Here is a 14,852-nt window from a genome sequence, read left to right on the forward strand (position 1 = left end):
CTCTTATCCGGGAGAACCAGGTTTGAATCCCCACTCTTCCACCTGCAGCTGCTGAAATGGCCTTGGGTCAGCCATAATTCTTGTAGGAGTTGTCCTTGAAAGGGCAGCTGCTGTAAGAGCCCTCTCAGCCCCACCAACCTCACAGGGTGTCTTTTTTTTGGGGGGGGGGGAAGGTAAAGGAAATTGTAACCGCTCTGAAATTCAGAGTATAGGGCAGGATATAAATCCAATACCTTCTTTTTCTTTATGTTTGCTTAATCATAAAAACTTTATTCAGTAATAAAACTGTCTCAGGCAAGGCCAGGTCTTGCTAGAACTAGAGAGTCATAGGTAAACTATCAGGTATATAGGCTGGTTCAGACCGTTACTTCATTCAAGTGAAAAAGTGCCTTTTCTCTACCAATGAAGCAGGGCCCATCCCCCTGCATTCCAGTTACTATTAGCTGCAAACAGCGATAGTTTCTGAGAGTATGACCTTGAAGAGTCCAGGCTTTCCAAATACCTCAGGGTGAGAAAGGATACTTGTAAGTTTCACAGACACAATATGCATGATTAAACAGCCAGCTGCATCTACAGTCTGAACCAACGTGGAAGTACTCGGGGCCAGGAAACACCTTGACAGCAATTTGCATAACTTACCCAGGCCTGGCTGCTTACTTTTGTTCAGAAGCAGCCACCCCCCAAATGCCAGAGTGGTGTCATACGTAGAGTTTTAGGCCACGATCTGGGAGCCCCAGGTACAAACAACCCCATTGCCTTGGGCCTGTCACACCATCTCAGCCTAGCCTATTGCACAGAGTGAAATAGAGGAGAGGCGTATGATGTCAGGTGCTTTGGGTCCCCATTGCAAAGAAAGCTGAATAAACGCAGGAAATAATGAATCCCTCTGAAGACGGAGGGCAGATAAAAGATAGGCTGATTGGTGGGGAGGAGGGAGTGGGGAGGCTCTGGGGGCCATCAGAAGACAGGAGAGGAAATAGTGGGGGGGGGGGGTGCAGGGGAAAGTGAGGTTCCCATCGCAAGCCTTGCTGGTTTCCCCACTATGCCATTATCTTTTGGGTGTATGCACAGAATTTATTTTATCTTTTTTCTCTGTCTGGGTTTATATCCCGCCCTCCTCGCAAGTGGGCTCAGGACAGGTCACAGCAAAGAACCCAACAACAAGAAATGCCAGGAATAACAGATTGAAACAAAGAGCCCGTAACTGTCTCCCGCTGGGCAGGGCGTAACAAACCACTATCAAAGCCCAGTTCAGCAGGTGCCAGGATTGCTCTTGAGGGCCGTTCATCCAGGCGGGGGGGGGCGAGGTCTTCAAATGTCCACCAAAGGCCTGGCGGAACAGCTCTGTTTTGCAGGCCCTGCGGAATTGCACTGTATCCCACAGGGCCCTGATCTTGAGTGGGAGCAAGTTCCACCAGGCTGGGGCCAGGACGGAAAACGCCTTGGCTTGGTTGAGGCTAAGTGGGCATCGTTTGGGCAGACGTTGTTCAGCAGAGCCCAGAGCTCTTTGGGACACATGGGGAGGAGAGGCTGTTGGTCCCAAGCCACATAGGGCAGGGGTGGCCAACAGTAGCTCTCCAGATGTTTTTTTGCCTACAACTCCCATCAGCCCCAGCCAGCATGGCCAATGGCTCGGGCTGATGGGAGTTGTAGGCAAAAAACATCTGGAGAGCTACCCCTGACATAGGGCTTTGAAGGTCAATACCAGATCTGGTACTCAATAGGCAGTCAGTGCAATTGGCGTTGCACTGGCTGAATGTGCATCTGCATAGACATCGCAGTCAGCAGGCATGCCGCTTCATTTTGCACTAGCTGCAGCTTCCAGATCAGGCCCAAAGGGAGCCCCGCATAGAGCGTGTTGCAATAATCCAGTCTGGAAGTGACCATTGCATGGATCACTGTGCTCAAGTCCCAGGAGGGAGAGACAAGGGACCAGCTGGAGGTGGCAGCCGTGGTGACCTGGGTCTCCATGGAAAGCGAGGCATCCAGGACCACCCCAGGCTCTTAGAATGCTCGAGTTTTCTGCAAGCAAAGTTGTGAATCTACTCAGGACTGCAGAGAGCTCCAAAGTGCTGCACCTTATACGACCTTAGCGCACTGTCAGGAGTGGATTCCTGCTACTGTGTTTTCTGCTCTGTGTGTTGCCACTGTATTTTATTGAGTGTTATACCAATTCACTGGAGTATAAGTATGGCGCGGGGGGGGGGGGGCACACAACTGTTTAACTTGGAATATTCAGCTGCTGTGCTTAGAGAGCAACTAGAAAGCTCATGTGCTGGCTTGCTTATCATATTGCCATGGCAGCCGGTGTTGCAACCCCCGAGCAGGTTCTTCTCTCAACCTTGGATGATGTGGGAACGTGCACCTAAAGATGCTTTTGGTGGGGATGAATGTGAATGGACTGTGGGTGGGAGAAAAGTGGTGCCAGAATGTAACCGTTTTGTTTGCCCCATCATTGCCCCTGTGTAGCTGTTGGCCCTCCGTTCTGGCAGGGGCTTTTCAGCATTAAATAAACTTCCTCTGTGCTTCATATGAGGAGTTTATCTGACTGAATATCTGGCTAAACCTGACACACACACATCTTAATTTTTGGCATATGAGATACCTGGGGCGGGGGGAAAGGAAGGTTGAAACAGAAGGCAGAAGTTCATCTTTGTGGCTTCTGTGCAGTCCCACAGGGGAGTGCACTTCCACAGGCCAGCCATGGAGAGGAGTTAGCAAGCAGTTTCTAGAGTCCCAGGAGTGCTTCCCCTCCCTTCAACAGGCTTCATATATTCCCCTGCCCAAATGGTCATGTGACCTGGGGGGGAGCATTCCTCCCTCAGTTCTCTTCTTGTCACCGTAAGAAGAGGACAGCTTTCAGCAAGCTGGAATATGTAGCATTCCTGACTGAATGAGTGAGTGAATTAATGAGAAAAAAAATCAACCTCGGATTGCGGTGATATGGCAGTTTTCAAGCAATGTGCACACTGTGGTGCCAAGATGTTTTCTAATGCAGATTTGAAACAGTTTTTGAAAGGTTTATGGAATCTGTTTCCTCCAGTTTGCCCAATTCCTTAATGGAGTTTGTCTCTAGTTCTTTCGAGACTTCTTTATAAACCATTTGAACCTGTGGCTACTTCTGAGTTGTCTTTTCTCCCCACAGTTGGGAGAATGTACGAGGCACATTGAAGGGAGGGGAACACTGGCTGGGACTCTAGAAACTTCTCAAAATAGCATGCTAGCTCCTCTCTATGGCCGGCCTGAGGCAGTGCAGTCCCATGCAAGACTGCACAGAAGGCCCATCAAGAAACAGTGGTTACTTACAGCTAAGTGCAGCCCTGTTTTTTATATCAAACAAAAGTATCATTTGGACAGAAATACCATTGACTATGGGACTAACAGCATATTTGGATAATACTGAAAACACTGTGCTACAGTGTGAGCAAAATTATTCAAGTTTAAATGAAAATATGTTGAATATGTCTAGAAAATACATAGGAATTATCGTCCTCTTTATAGGTGGTCTTACATTGAAATCTTCACATTTTTCATAAAGCTGTGTCTTCAAAAGCATTTCAGTCATTCCCAACGGAAAAAAAACTTCATAGGATTTCATAGCAAACACTTTTTTCAGCACTCTCCCAAATGGCCTTTTTTTTTTTTTTTTTTTTTTGCACTAGAAAAATGGGAGGAAGTCTGAGGGGAGGTTTATGCATTACCCTCACCACCACCCCCTTTTTTTTTCCTTGGGCTTTTTCATCTCTAAGCTTGATTAAGAATTTGAGCACAAGATGGGTAAGAAATCCAGGGGGCTGCTGGCTTGATTCCCAGTGGCTGGAAGGAAGCTGGCTTCTCCCCTCCTCCAGCAACCCTTCTGTTTCTTTTGTCAAGTATTAGATCTCAAAATAACCAGACCTTGATTTTGAAACAAAGTATTGGTATATTGATAATCCAGTGTGCTCGGATAGGCACCAGATTGGAAGTGATACAGTTTAACTCAAGAATACTAGCTTTAAGGGGCACATCAAAGATACCTTAGGAATTTCTACTCAGGCGTGTGAAATTCACGCGCTCGCTACTTTATCTAGTATTGCGGTTTAGCAACATCCTGGGTTCAGACCTGAGCCTGAGAAAGTGTTCCCGGAGGCCTTATCTTCAAAGAGGACATTCCTGCATTTGCTGCTAGTGAGAACTAAGGAAGAAGTTACATGGCTTTGATGTGCGACACATTAGAATAACAGTTAGCAATACAGGCAGACCAATAAAGGAACAAGATGCTTGACATCTTTGGTCTAAGTGTGAAGGGAAGGATGCAGTCTTTGGGGCACCTTTTGCAAAGAGGGGCAGGAGCTGCCCTCTGCCTTGCCATGGGGGGGCAACATGGCCCAAAAAAGATCAGCTGCACAGCTGGGGACATTGTAATTGAGGAGTTTACAAGAGGCATCTGACTATTATGAAGATTTAAAGTACATGTGATGTTAGAGGAGGTGAGAAATGGAAACCACTTGTGTGAAATAAGCTGTAGAAACTTGCAAGATTGTCAGCTTTTGAAAAAACAGCATGAGTTACATGACACTGAAGCTTTCCCAATCCAGAGGCTTCAGCTGGGCAGGCTAACAGGGTGTCATCAGGAGTCTGTCACCAAAGAAACCACAGCTGTTTCCCATTGACATTCTTTGTTTCTGTGCAGCTGAAGGATGACGCGGTTGCCTTGGTGGATGTTGTTGCTCCTCCTGACTTCATTCTCAACTCCCCCATTGGCCGAGCAGATGGAGAGGTAAATAAACAACCCCACCCTTTTTCTAAACCTCTGGCCAGGAAGATGAAAAAGAGGACAGAACTCCTTTTCTCTCAGTAATTGCATGGAAAAGGTATTTCGACACACGCATCTCTCCTTTTCCACCTTGATTGGTGGGATTCTCTTCTTTTCCACCTAGTTCCCCTAGAACAGAGGTGGCTAAACTGTGTCTCGGGAGCCACATGTGGCTCTGTTACACATATTGTGTTGCTTCAAAGCCCCCATCGGCCCATTGGCCAGCTTGGAGAAGGCATTTCTCTCTTTAGATCACTTCTGCAAGCCAAGGTAGTTGGAGACTTGGAGAATGCATTTAAAGTTGCTTTCTTTCTACCTCCCCTGTCCCCCTATCTATTTGCTTCCCTCCCTCCCTCCTGTCTTTTGCCTCTCAGACACCTGATGTTCTTGTCACAAACATCTGACATTTATTCTATGTGGCTCTTACGTTAAGCAAGTTTGACCACCCATGCCCTAGAAAGAGGCAGAGCTGTGCAGTGAACCAGTTCAAAGTTAGTCCTTTTTGAGTTGCCATTTTGAGCTAGAAGTGGGTCCTGGTTGAGGAAGGGTTCAAGTCAGCTGCTCTAACCGAAGCCGCTCTGTTTCCTTTGTAGCTGTATAAGAACCTGTGGAGCTCCGTCCTCCAGGGCAGCAAAGTGCTGGAGAGGCCGTCTTGGTGGCCAGAGTTTTGTGCCAATAAACCTGTTGTGGGTAGACTGAGGTCACGAATGTGAATTTCACAACCAAGGTAGGGTTGGGATGATGTACCCTATTATGAGCTAAGGAAATCATGTTTTTCGATGCTGCAAATGATGGGATTTTTTGTGAAGGAAGTGCCACATGGCACAAAATTTGGAAACGGCATCCAATTCCATACCCAAGGCCGAGGGCATATTCATATCGAGACCAGCACAGACCAGTTCCTGCCCAGTTCTCACTTGTGTGGCTCATTCAAGGCACGTGGGAACAAGATCCTTCTGACTCTTGAATATTACTTCCCATTCTGTTCATGAGAGCTGGCGGCTGAAATGGAATGTCTGGCTTTGTGAACAGAAACTCAACAGGAAACTCAAGGTGGGAAAATAATTGTAGCAAGAAGAAAGAAAATTATGTCCATGCAAGGCTAACCAAGATTCTCTGTTGCTATTAATTCCAAGAGTTCTGTCGGAGTCTCTGAAGTGTCCTGTTATGGTTACTGGGCAGAAATGTTTATGTCATCTCAGGATTTGGTGCACAGAGTTCGTGTAAGATGAGAACTTTCAGATTTTGATTGTCATGTTTATGCCTCTCTAAGGCAACTGATTCTGTATTCTTTCGTTTAAAGTGTATTTAACTGATGGCAGTGAAAATGTTGAATTCTACACAACCTCTCCCATATTCTGCATTGTCTCTGTCTTTTTAGTTTAAGTGAAAGCAGATGTCTTAACCAGATGCCTCAAGCAGCTGTTTCCAGAAGTTTCATTTTTATTCAGTGAAATAATGTTATAATATGATAGGTTATAAAATAAAATTCTTCCACCTGCTAGACATGTTTGGCTCAGAGAGTTTATGTATTTTGGTTCATCACTGGAAATGGTGGGATTAACACCACTGAAGAATATTTATGTGGTACCGTTTTGGGGTTTCCTGCCCCTTGCAGAAAGGGGGTGCTGCACCCATGTCGGGGTGTGACCCTTTTGCCTCCACTTTCCTCCCTTGGTCTCTCCCACTCTGGTCCGTAATCGACCTGCCCCTCCCGTGAACCTCCAGCCCTGGCTGGAGAGGGATCCTGGAGCGGAGTGGGGTGTCTCCGCAAGATGAAAAGGGTGTGGGAGGAGTGAGCATGACTGGATGACAAGGGTGACACAGAAGGCCCAGCCTGCTTGGTCTGCAGAAGGAAACTGTGCTGCTGACACAAAATAAGTCACTTTTGTGCGGGATGCAGGCAGCTCTGTTATTCTAATGTTTCAAACCAACTGAGATGCTTTTAGGCACAATACTCTCATTAGACTCATGTAGCAAAGAACGAGTCAAGCAGTCAGCCTTCAGGTAGTAGCAGGAGCTACCTTGCTGGACTCTGGTCCAGCCTTTTATTGAGTTACACAAAATAGTCATAAGACATTGCCTGAAGTGAAATAGCTGAGGAATGCGAAATTGTTTCGGTCAAGACGTGAGGCATGCTCGAAAGCAGAGACCAGGTTATCATATTTACAGAGATTAACATTTCTCCCTGGGCATGAACAAAGTTCACTGTACCTGGTTCCCTTTTAACCTCTCAGGTGTGCCTGAGAGATCAAGGAACGAGGTAGAGCCACTACATTCCACCCTTTATTGTTGTTTAAGCTGATGGTCCATCTGCGCAAGAGCTTTATATACATATGGCAATTGTTGTCGTGAAATAGGATTTGTGGGAACTGTGCTGCAAATAGAAAGAAATTGCTGCAGTATGGAGGGTACACACTGGATTAAACAGCAACATAAAGTCAATATGACAAAAACTAATATTCCAGACATGCAACGAGTTCAGAGCCAGCCTCCTGAGGGAAGCCAGGACCAGAAGCTGTTCCACCAGGAAGGGAGGACGTCTTGCTTGATTTGCTGTGGCAGTTGTTTGAGGGCTTGTATTTCCTTTTCGATAACATGACTATTGTCAAATTAAAGCAGCACACCTGCTGCACAATTTCACAGCCTTGATGATGTAACAACAACAAATAATCGATTGCAGCTCGATTGTCTAAAATAGCATGATGAAGCTGTCGCTGTTCTGCGTTGAGAGCGGTTAGAGCAGCGGAGGTATGGTTCAATGCTTTAGCAACTACACATGCAAGTGCATTTATGTTACGAGAGTTGCGGGTGGCAAAGCCGGGGACACCTACAAGTGAGGCAGCGAGGGCCACATATTCAGCCTGAGATAATAATGCCATATCAGAAGAATCACAGGTGGAGTCTAAGGGGAGAGTCCCTGCGAATGCGTGAGGCAGAGGGTTCCATAAGCCAGGATTTTTGAGGCAACACCACAGCAAGGTGACTTAAACAACATACAGAAAGGGATATATTAGCAGGAATATAACTAAAAGTCCAACAGCCGCAAGAGAAAAACCACCCAGGTGGTAAGGGAATATGGCCATAATGACTGGTTACATTAATTGTTGTGTTACATTTCCACAAGGGGTACCTGTTTGCAGGCAACCGTGCAATGGCTTATCTGCGCACAAGTAAGATTTTCATGGTTAGCCACATGTGGCGTATAAAGAGTTAAGGCATCCGCTGGAAGCTTATAGGTGGGAATGCCCCGGTTGGGTAAAGTTGCATAAGAGATCTGGGATTCATTTAAAAATTTACCAAGAACTGTATTGTTTCCTACAGTTCCTGGAGCCTTGCAAATGGGAATGAGACAGGTCCCTTATAACATATGTAAATCAGTACGTTGTGTCAAACAAAAATGTGAAACGTTAATGTTAGCTAAGCGTTCCCAAATATTAAACTGAAGACAATCTCCAAAACTAATCGCCTTGACAGGAGACAAATTACATAAACACAAACAACAAAGAATAGTCATGGAGTTCACTGTTAGCTGTGCAAAAACAGCAGCCACCAAGTTCTCCGGGGATGGCTCTCGCCCAGCCTCTTCCAACGTTTTTTGCACTTAATTGGTTAGACGCTTCACATCCCCCCATGTGATATCATGAGCCATCTGGGTCTGCGGGCATTGCACCATCTCCCTTTTGAGGCTGAGATTAAAATTGAGAATCGGATTTGGGAGACCCTGATGCCATGCCATCTTTAGCTGGGCTAATGCAACATGCTGGAACCCACAAAGGACCTGCAAGAGAGAACACAGCAGCATACCTGCGCCCCCAGGTAATAAGGGGAACTGGACCATGCCAAGTTAATAAGACCAAATTCAATTGTTCCTGAACCCACATTTGGGTATGGACCCTCATTTTCACTCCTTTTAATTGTTTTTGAAGAGTGGTTTTCAATGTCTGATTAGCTCGTTCCACAATAGCTTGACCCATGGAATTATATGGAATGCCATGCCAGATTTGAATATCCCATTGTGTACAAAAATTAACAAATTCAAAAGAATTATATGCTGGGGCGTTATCAGTTTTCAACAGTTGCGGACAACCCATTACCGCAAAGGCAAAAATAAGGTAAGCCATGACATGTTTGGTGGCTTCACCACGGTGGGCAGTAGCCCAAAGATATCCAGAGTATGTGTCTATGCAAACATGGACACAGTACCAGGGTTTCAGGGAAGCTATATGGGTAACATCCATTTGCCAAAGCTTGATAGGGAACACTTTTCCTATGAAGAAAGGTTAAAGCACTTGGGGCTCTGGTCTGGCAGGACCTGTTAGGGTCAAATCCATGCTGACTCCTCCAGATCACCAAGTTGACCTTTAGTTGCTCACAGACTGTTGGAATACAAGCTATGTACATTCCAGCCATTATATAGTTAACTGTTTGTTTACCTGATAGAGGAAGTGATGTATTGTGACCTAAACTCAATTGTGGGATGGTTCTTACTTTGCCCGCGAAAGTTGAGAACACAACATTGGTCAGAGAGGATGTTAGGTGTGAAATGCTTTGATCTTGTATGCAAGGTTTATTGCTCTTCTTCCTGGCGAAATGCTTTTTGGGGAGAAGAACGGAGAAGACAAAGAACGTAGCCATGTAGATAAGACGTAGATAGAACTAGCTGGTAAGCTAGATGTTTTTTTCTGTTTTATCCCAAGTACCCTATCCTGATGTTTTCTAGTAAACTTTATTTCTTTTGCTAAGCTTAAGCCTCGACTCCAATTACTGCCACTCCAAACCTCTGAATTTAGCATGTATTTCCTAACATTTTGGTAGCAGATGATAAAAGATTCCAACACAGACTGATCCCTTTAAAACCTGCTCCAAGATCTTCCCTGGGACAGAGGTCAGGCTGACCAGCCTGTCGTTTCCTGGGTCATCCCTCTTCCCTTTTTGGAAGATTGGGGGGATAGTCACCCTCCTCCAGTCTTGTGGCACATCTCCTGCCTCCAAAAGGTCTGGAGGAGGATTAGCATCTTCTGCTGCCTTTAACTGAAGGAGATTATTTGAAGGAAGAGCCCATCTGGGCTCAGAGGACTGCCATGAGAGGAGGGGAGAAGGGCTCTTGGACCTTCCATCCCTTTCCATGGGCCAAGATTGTGCTGGGGAAGGGGGCTTTCCCCCGTTTCTGCTGCTCCACATCAAGTACTCTCTGCATGTTGGGCAGCAAAACCAGCATATAACTCCCCCCCCCCCAGCACTATCTTTGTACGAGGAAATGGCTGCGGGGGGGGGCATTCTTTTCCATGGGGGCGCAATCAGAGCCCAAATGGAATCTGTTATTTTCTAGCAGCCATTCAATGCAGCCCCTGGGTGACTGTGAGGAGGGGAGTCAGGCCTGAGGAACCTGGACCCAACTCCTTAAAAGTTTACCGTGTCGTTTGGTTCTGTACTGATGCACGCTGCACTCTGTGGGTCAGCACTGTCTGAAGGCTGGAACTGCGGGGCCGGTATTTGTGGGTTTATTCATGGTATGGTTCTGTCAAGTCCTTGAATATGACAGCTCGCTTGTGCTTTGCTGCATCTCAATAAACATCCTCTGATTATTCTGCCAGATCCCTCCCTCTGTCTTCTTTCCCACCTTCTTTGTACCAGTGCCCTGTCTCTTGGTAAAAGCAGTCATTCTCTAAGTCCAGGTCTGGGCACTTCCTCTCCCTTGCCAGGTGTTACAGCTGAAGGCAGCAGCTCCTGCTGGGCTGGAGGTGACTGCAGGGGATGACAACCTGGGAAATGACTGGAGATTTTAGGCTAGTACTTGGGGAGGGTGGAATTTGGAGAAGGAAGTGAGCAGCGATGTGATGTCACAGCAGTGTGGTGCTTGCATGCTGATCAAAGGAAAGCCTTTCCAGTGCCTCCCCTTGCTGGGAGTAACTACTTCCTCTCAACCAAGTTCATGTTTTGAAGTTTCCCAGCTCCCGCTGCTCCCCAGCCCCACCACCATCCCGTGCATCACTTGAAGACTTTGGTTTGCAGGTCTTCGGTATGTCATATTAACTCTTTGATCCTAAATGTTCATGCTGCTATGATCAGCTGTCAACACCAACATTATTGACATTTCTGCTTACAGCATATTATAGTTTGGGTGTAAATAAATCACAGACGACAATTATTCTACTGTCGTTTTCATTACTATATCTTGAGCACCTGAACTTTTTCCTTTGCAATTTCCCATTCAGCCCAGTACCCCTGATTTCAGCGGGACTTTCGCCTTTTATCTGAGCTGAATGCTGGGACCAACAGGACAGTGAATGCAGCGTTTTCAGTTGACTAGGAGTTGCAGCCTTGATACTGTCAGTTCTTTAAAATGTGGCCTCAGAGGACTGGATTGGAGATGGGGCTTCTACTGACGGAGGTCCTCTGGTAGCACTTGGGAAATCATAGAGTTGGAAGGGACCTCTAGAGTCATCTAGTCCAACCCCCTGCACAATGCAGGAAACCCACAAATACCTACCCCAAATTCACAGGATCTTCATCACTGTCAGATGGCCATCTACCCTCTGTTTAAAAACCTCCAAGGAAGGAGACCCCACCTCCTCCCAAGGAAGCCTGTTCCACTGAGGAATCGCTCTAATGGTCAGGAAGTTCTTCTTAACGTTGAGCCAGAAACTCTTTTGATTTAATTTCAACCCATTGGTTCTGGTCCTACCTTCCGGGGCCACAGAAAACAATTCCACACCCTCCTCTATAGGACAGCCCTTCAAGTACTTGAAGATGGTGATCATATCACCTCTCAGTTGCCTCCTCTCCAGGCTAAACATCCCCAGCTCCTTCAACCTTTCCTCATAGGACTTGGTCTTCAGACCCCTCACCATCTTCATCACCCTCCTCTGGACCCATTCCAGCTTGTCTAAATCCTTCTTAAAATGTGGTACCCAAAACTGAACACAAGACTCCAGGTGAGGTCTTACCAGAGCAGAGTAAAGTGATACCATCACTTCACGTGATCTGGACACTATACTTCTGTTGATACAGCCCAAAATTGCATTTGCCTTTTTAGCCACCGCATCACACTGTTGACTCATGTTCAGTGTATGATCCACTAAGACCCCCAGATCCTTTTCGCACATACTACTGCTAAGACAAGTCTCCCCCATCCTATAACTATGCATCGGATTTTTCCTACTGAAATGCAGAACTTTACATTTATCCCTGTTAAGATTCATTTAACACCCGTGATTAATCATGGTAGGTTTTTAGAATTATGATAAGTTGTTTCTAATATAAGTACTGATAAAAAGCACAGACAGCAAGTGCCGTATTAGAAAATATAACAAGCAGATAAAATGATGCCTGCAGCACTGTTTTATGATGCAGTAACCATGGTGAACCAAAGTAAACTGGGAGCTCAGAGGTGCATTAACAGAAAAGTATTCAGGGTCCGAATTGTTTGGGGGGAGTTTTAAACTCACATGCATCTTATCTGATGCCACAGCAGTGCCGTTCATGTACATTCCACTCAACCTAAAAACCTTTTAAGGTTTTCTCAGTGTTAAGAAGAAAAATCCACTCTAAAGAATCAGAAAGCTGCTAGCTAACAGCAGTCCCTTCTCTTTCTCTGTCCTCAACTGGCCTCTGGCTTTTAGTGTCATCTCAAGCAACAAACAGCATCAAATTTAATTTACAAGTATGTGGGAAAGTGCCAGAAACTCCAAGATAGTGCTATTTTGCTTCAAAAAAGGAAATTTTTCAAAGATGAGAAATCTGATAAAAAAAGAAGTTGAAAGGAACATTCAGCTACTCAAAACCTCAACACCAGAGGCTCAGTTAGAATGTACGCCATGGGTTAGAATAGGGAAGTACAAGTGGCCAGTGTGGTTAACAAGCAGGGTTAGAGAGGCTATTAGAGTGAAAAAGGCTTCCTTCAGAAACTGGAAGACTTTTACCCCAGAGAAGGCAAACAAAAACCAACACAAACTCGCACAAAGGAAATGCAAGCAAAAGAAACCAAGTTTACTGAATCTCAAATGCTAAGAGAGAATTCTATGAAATGTTCTTCAGATGGTACATCACACCCAAAGAAATTGCGGAAGCAAATAAGAACCACAGTGCTAGATGTTGGAAATGCAAGAGTACAGATCCAACCTTCTATCATATGTGGTGGTCTTGTAACAAAGCTAAAAAATATTGGCTAAAGATCCATGAAGAAATACAAAACATTGACAGCCAACTCCCAATGAATCAAAAGAATATCTTATTAAAATAGTACTGTCTAAAAAATAACCACATATAGCTTGTGCATCCATCTAACCAAACCAACGCATGTTTTGATTGATGCAATGGTCCAATACAATCCATATAAATCTTACCCATGAGTACTTTGGGTTTTTCTTGAACGATTGGTCAGGCTTTAGTAGTGGGACGAGGATTGACCTGGTGGCAAATCTCACACTGGGCAACGTATTTAAAACTTGCATCCTAAGCTCAGGCCACCCAAATTTCTGATTTAGGGAGTCCACAGCTGAATGTCTCCATTGGTAGATATGCCCCCCCCCTGATGTGAGGTCGCTGGGTCAATTTTGCTAATTCCGCCACTTGGGGAACTTGATGTTTTCCCCACCCCTTTGCAAGGGTTACAGTACATTCCCCATCTATAATTTTATCTGTATATTTAATTGGATGCCCCTTGAGTTTGGATGGCATTGGACTCAGTTAACAGACTTAGCCCCCCATCTATGTTACAGATATTTCTACTTGCCTGTGACAAAAAGAGGCTCGTGAAGCATCTGCTAAGCCTGCGTCTCCCTCAGTAGCCACAACTTGATCCTTTCTGCTGTGCTGGTCAGTGGACAACCTCAGGATCAGGATTCTGGGCTTTTACGGCACCAGTTTTCCTCCACTTGCCTATAAGTACAAGGGGGTTGTGTTTGCTGTTCATGAATCTGTTGGACATCGAGTCTGATACATCCTTTTTGTAGGCTTCAACACAGAGAGAGAATCTGAAACTATCAGTACTGCTAGGTTCTTGTTTTTTGGCATCTTGCAATGCACAATGAAAAGTAGTGACTACAGAGTCCCACGCGGCATGGCTTCCCAGGGGTAACTACCTGCCATCACCTGGTCTCTTCCAAAGTACTGGTGGTGTCATCAGAGGGGGGACAGAATTGCTCTCTTTAATATTTGAAAGGCTGTCATTTAGAGGAGGGCAAGGAGCTGTTCCATTCAGCAGCCGAGGTTAGAACCCGAGGCAATGGGCTCAAATTACAAGCAGAAAGGTACCGGCTGGATATTAGGGAAAAATTTTTACGGTCAGAGTAGTTCAGAGGTGGAACCAGCTGCCTAGGAAGGTGGTGAACTCCCCAAAACACGGCTGGATGATCGTTGGAGATGCTTTAGGCCAGGAGTGGCCAACGGTAGCTCTCCAGATGTTTTTTTGCCTACAACTCCCATCAGCCCCAGCTAGCATGGCCAATGGCTGGGGCTGATGGGAGTTGTAGGCAAAAAACATCTGGAGAGCTACCGTTGGCCACCCCTGCTTTAGGCTGATCCTGGATGGAGCAGGGGGTTGGGAGGGGCAACAGGGCGAAGGTCTTGACCCCAGTGATGTACCTCCTGATGGCCCCTGGTTTTTTGGCCACAGAGTGTTGGACTGGATGGGCCATTGGCCTGATCCAACAGGGCTTCTCTTGTGTTCTTATGTTGGACTAGATGGTCTGTATGGCCGCTTCCAACTCCATGATTCTATGATTCTGTTCTATGACTGAGGCTCCAGTTTGCCAGGTTTTTGGAGGTCCATAGTAATTCTAGTTGCTGATCCATCTGTACAGTAAATCATCTGACTATGGTTAAGAGGATATGCACTGAGCTTTGGAGAATGAACTTGTTGTTCTTCTTGTACAAGGGAAGGAAGATACTGTGAGGCCCCGATTCTACCACCTGTACAAACTTCAGTTGTGGGTTTTCAAAATGAGCCTTCCTTTAGCGCCATCTGATATGTAAACCTTTGCGTTCAGGTATAGCTAATCTTTGTCGATGTTGAGGATTGTATAAAGTGGTCCTTGTGCCCTGTCATTATTGT

The 14,852-nt window shown here is 45.8% G+C and overlaps 1 protein-coding gene across 1 annotated transcript in view; it reads left to right on the plus strand.

Moving 5' to 3' along the window:
* The window catches only part of ACOX3 (acyl-CoA oxidase 3, pristanoyl), a 60,134-nt gene extending 53,835 nt beyond the window's left edge, over positions 1-6,299 (plus strand). The window contains exons 17-18 of the mRNA XM_060246161.1: positions 4,673-4,759; positions 5,389-6,299. Of these exons, the coding sequence (XP_060102144.1) occupies positions 4,673-4,759; positions 5,389-5,508 (207 nt within the window). The 3' untranslated portion in view covers positions 5,509-6,299. The remainder of the gene's footprint in view (positions 1-4,672; positions 4,760-5,388) is intronic.
* The last annotated feature ends 8,553 nt before the right edge of the window (positions 6,300-14,852 follow it).

Source organism: Heteronotia binoei, chromosome 9 (assembly GCF_032191835.1).
Source record: "Heteronotia binoei isolate CCM8104 ecotype False Entrance Well chromosome 9, APGP_CSIRO_Hbin_v1, whole genome shotgun sequence".
NCBI lineage: Eukaryota > Metazoa > Chordata > Lepidosauria > Squamata > Gekkonidae > Heteronotia > Heteronotia binoei.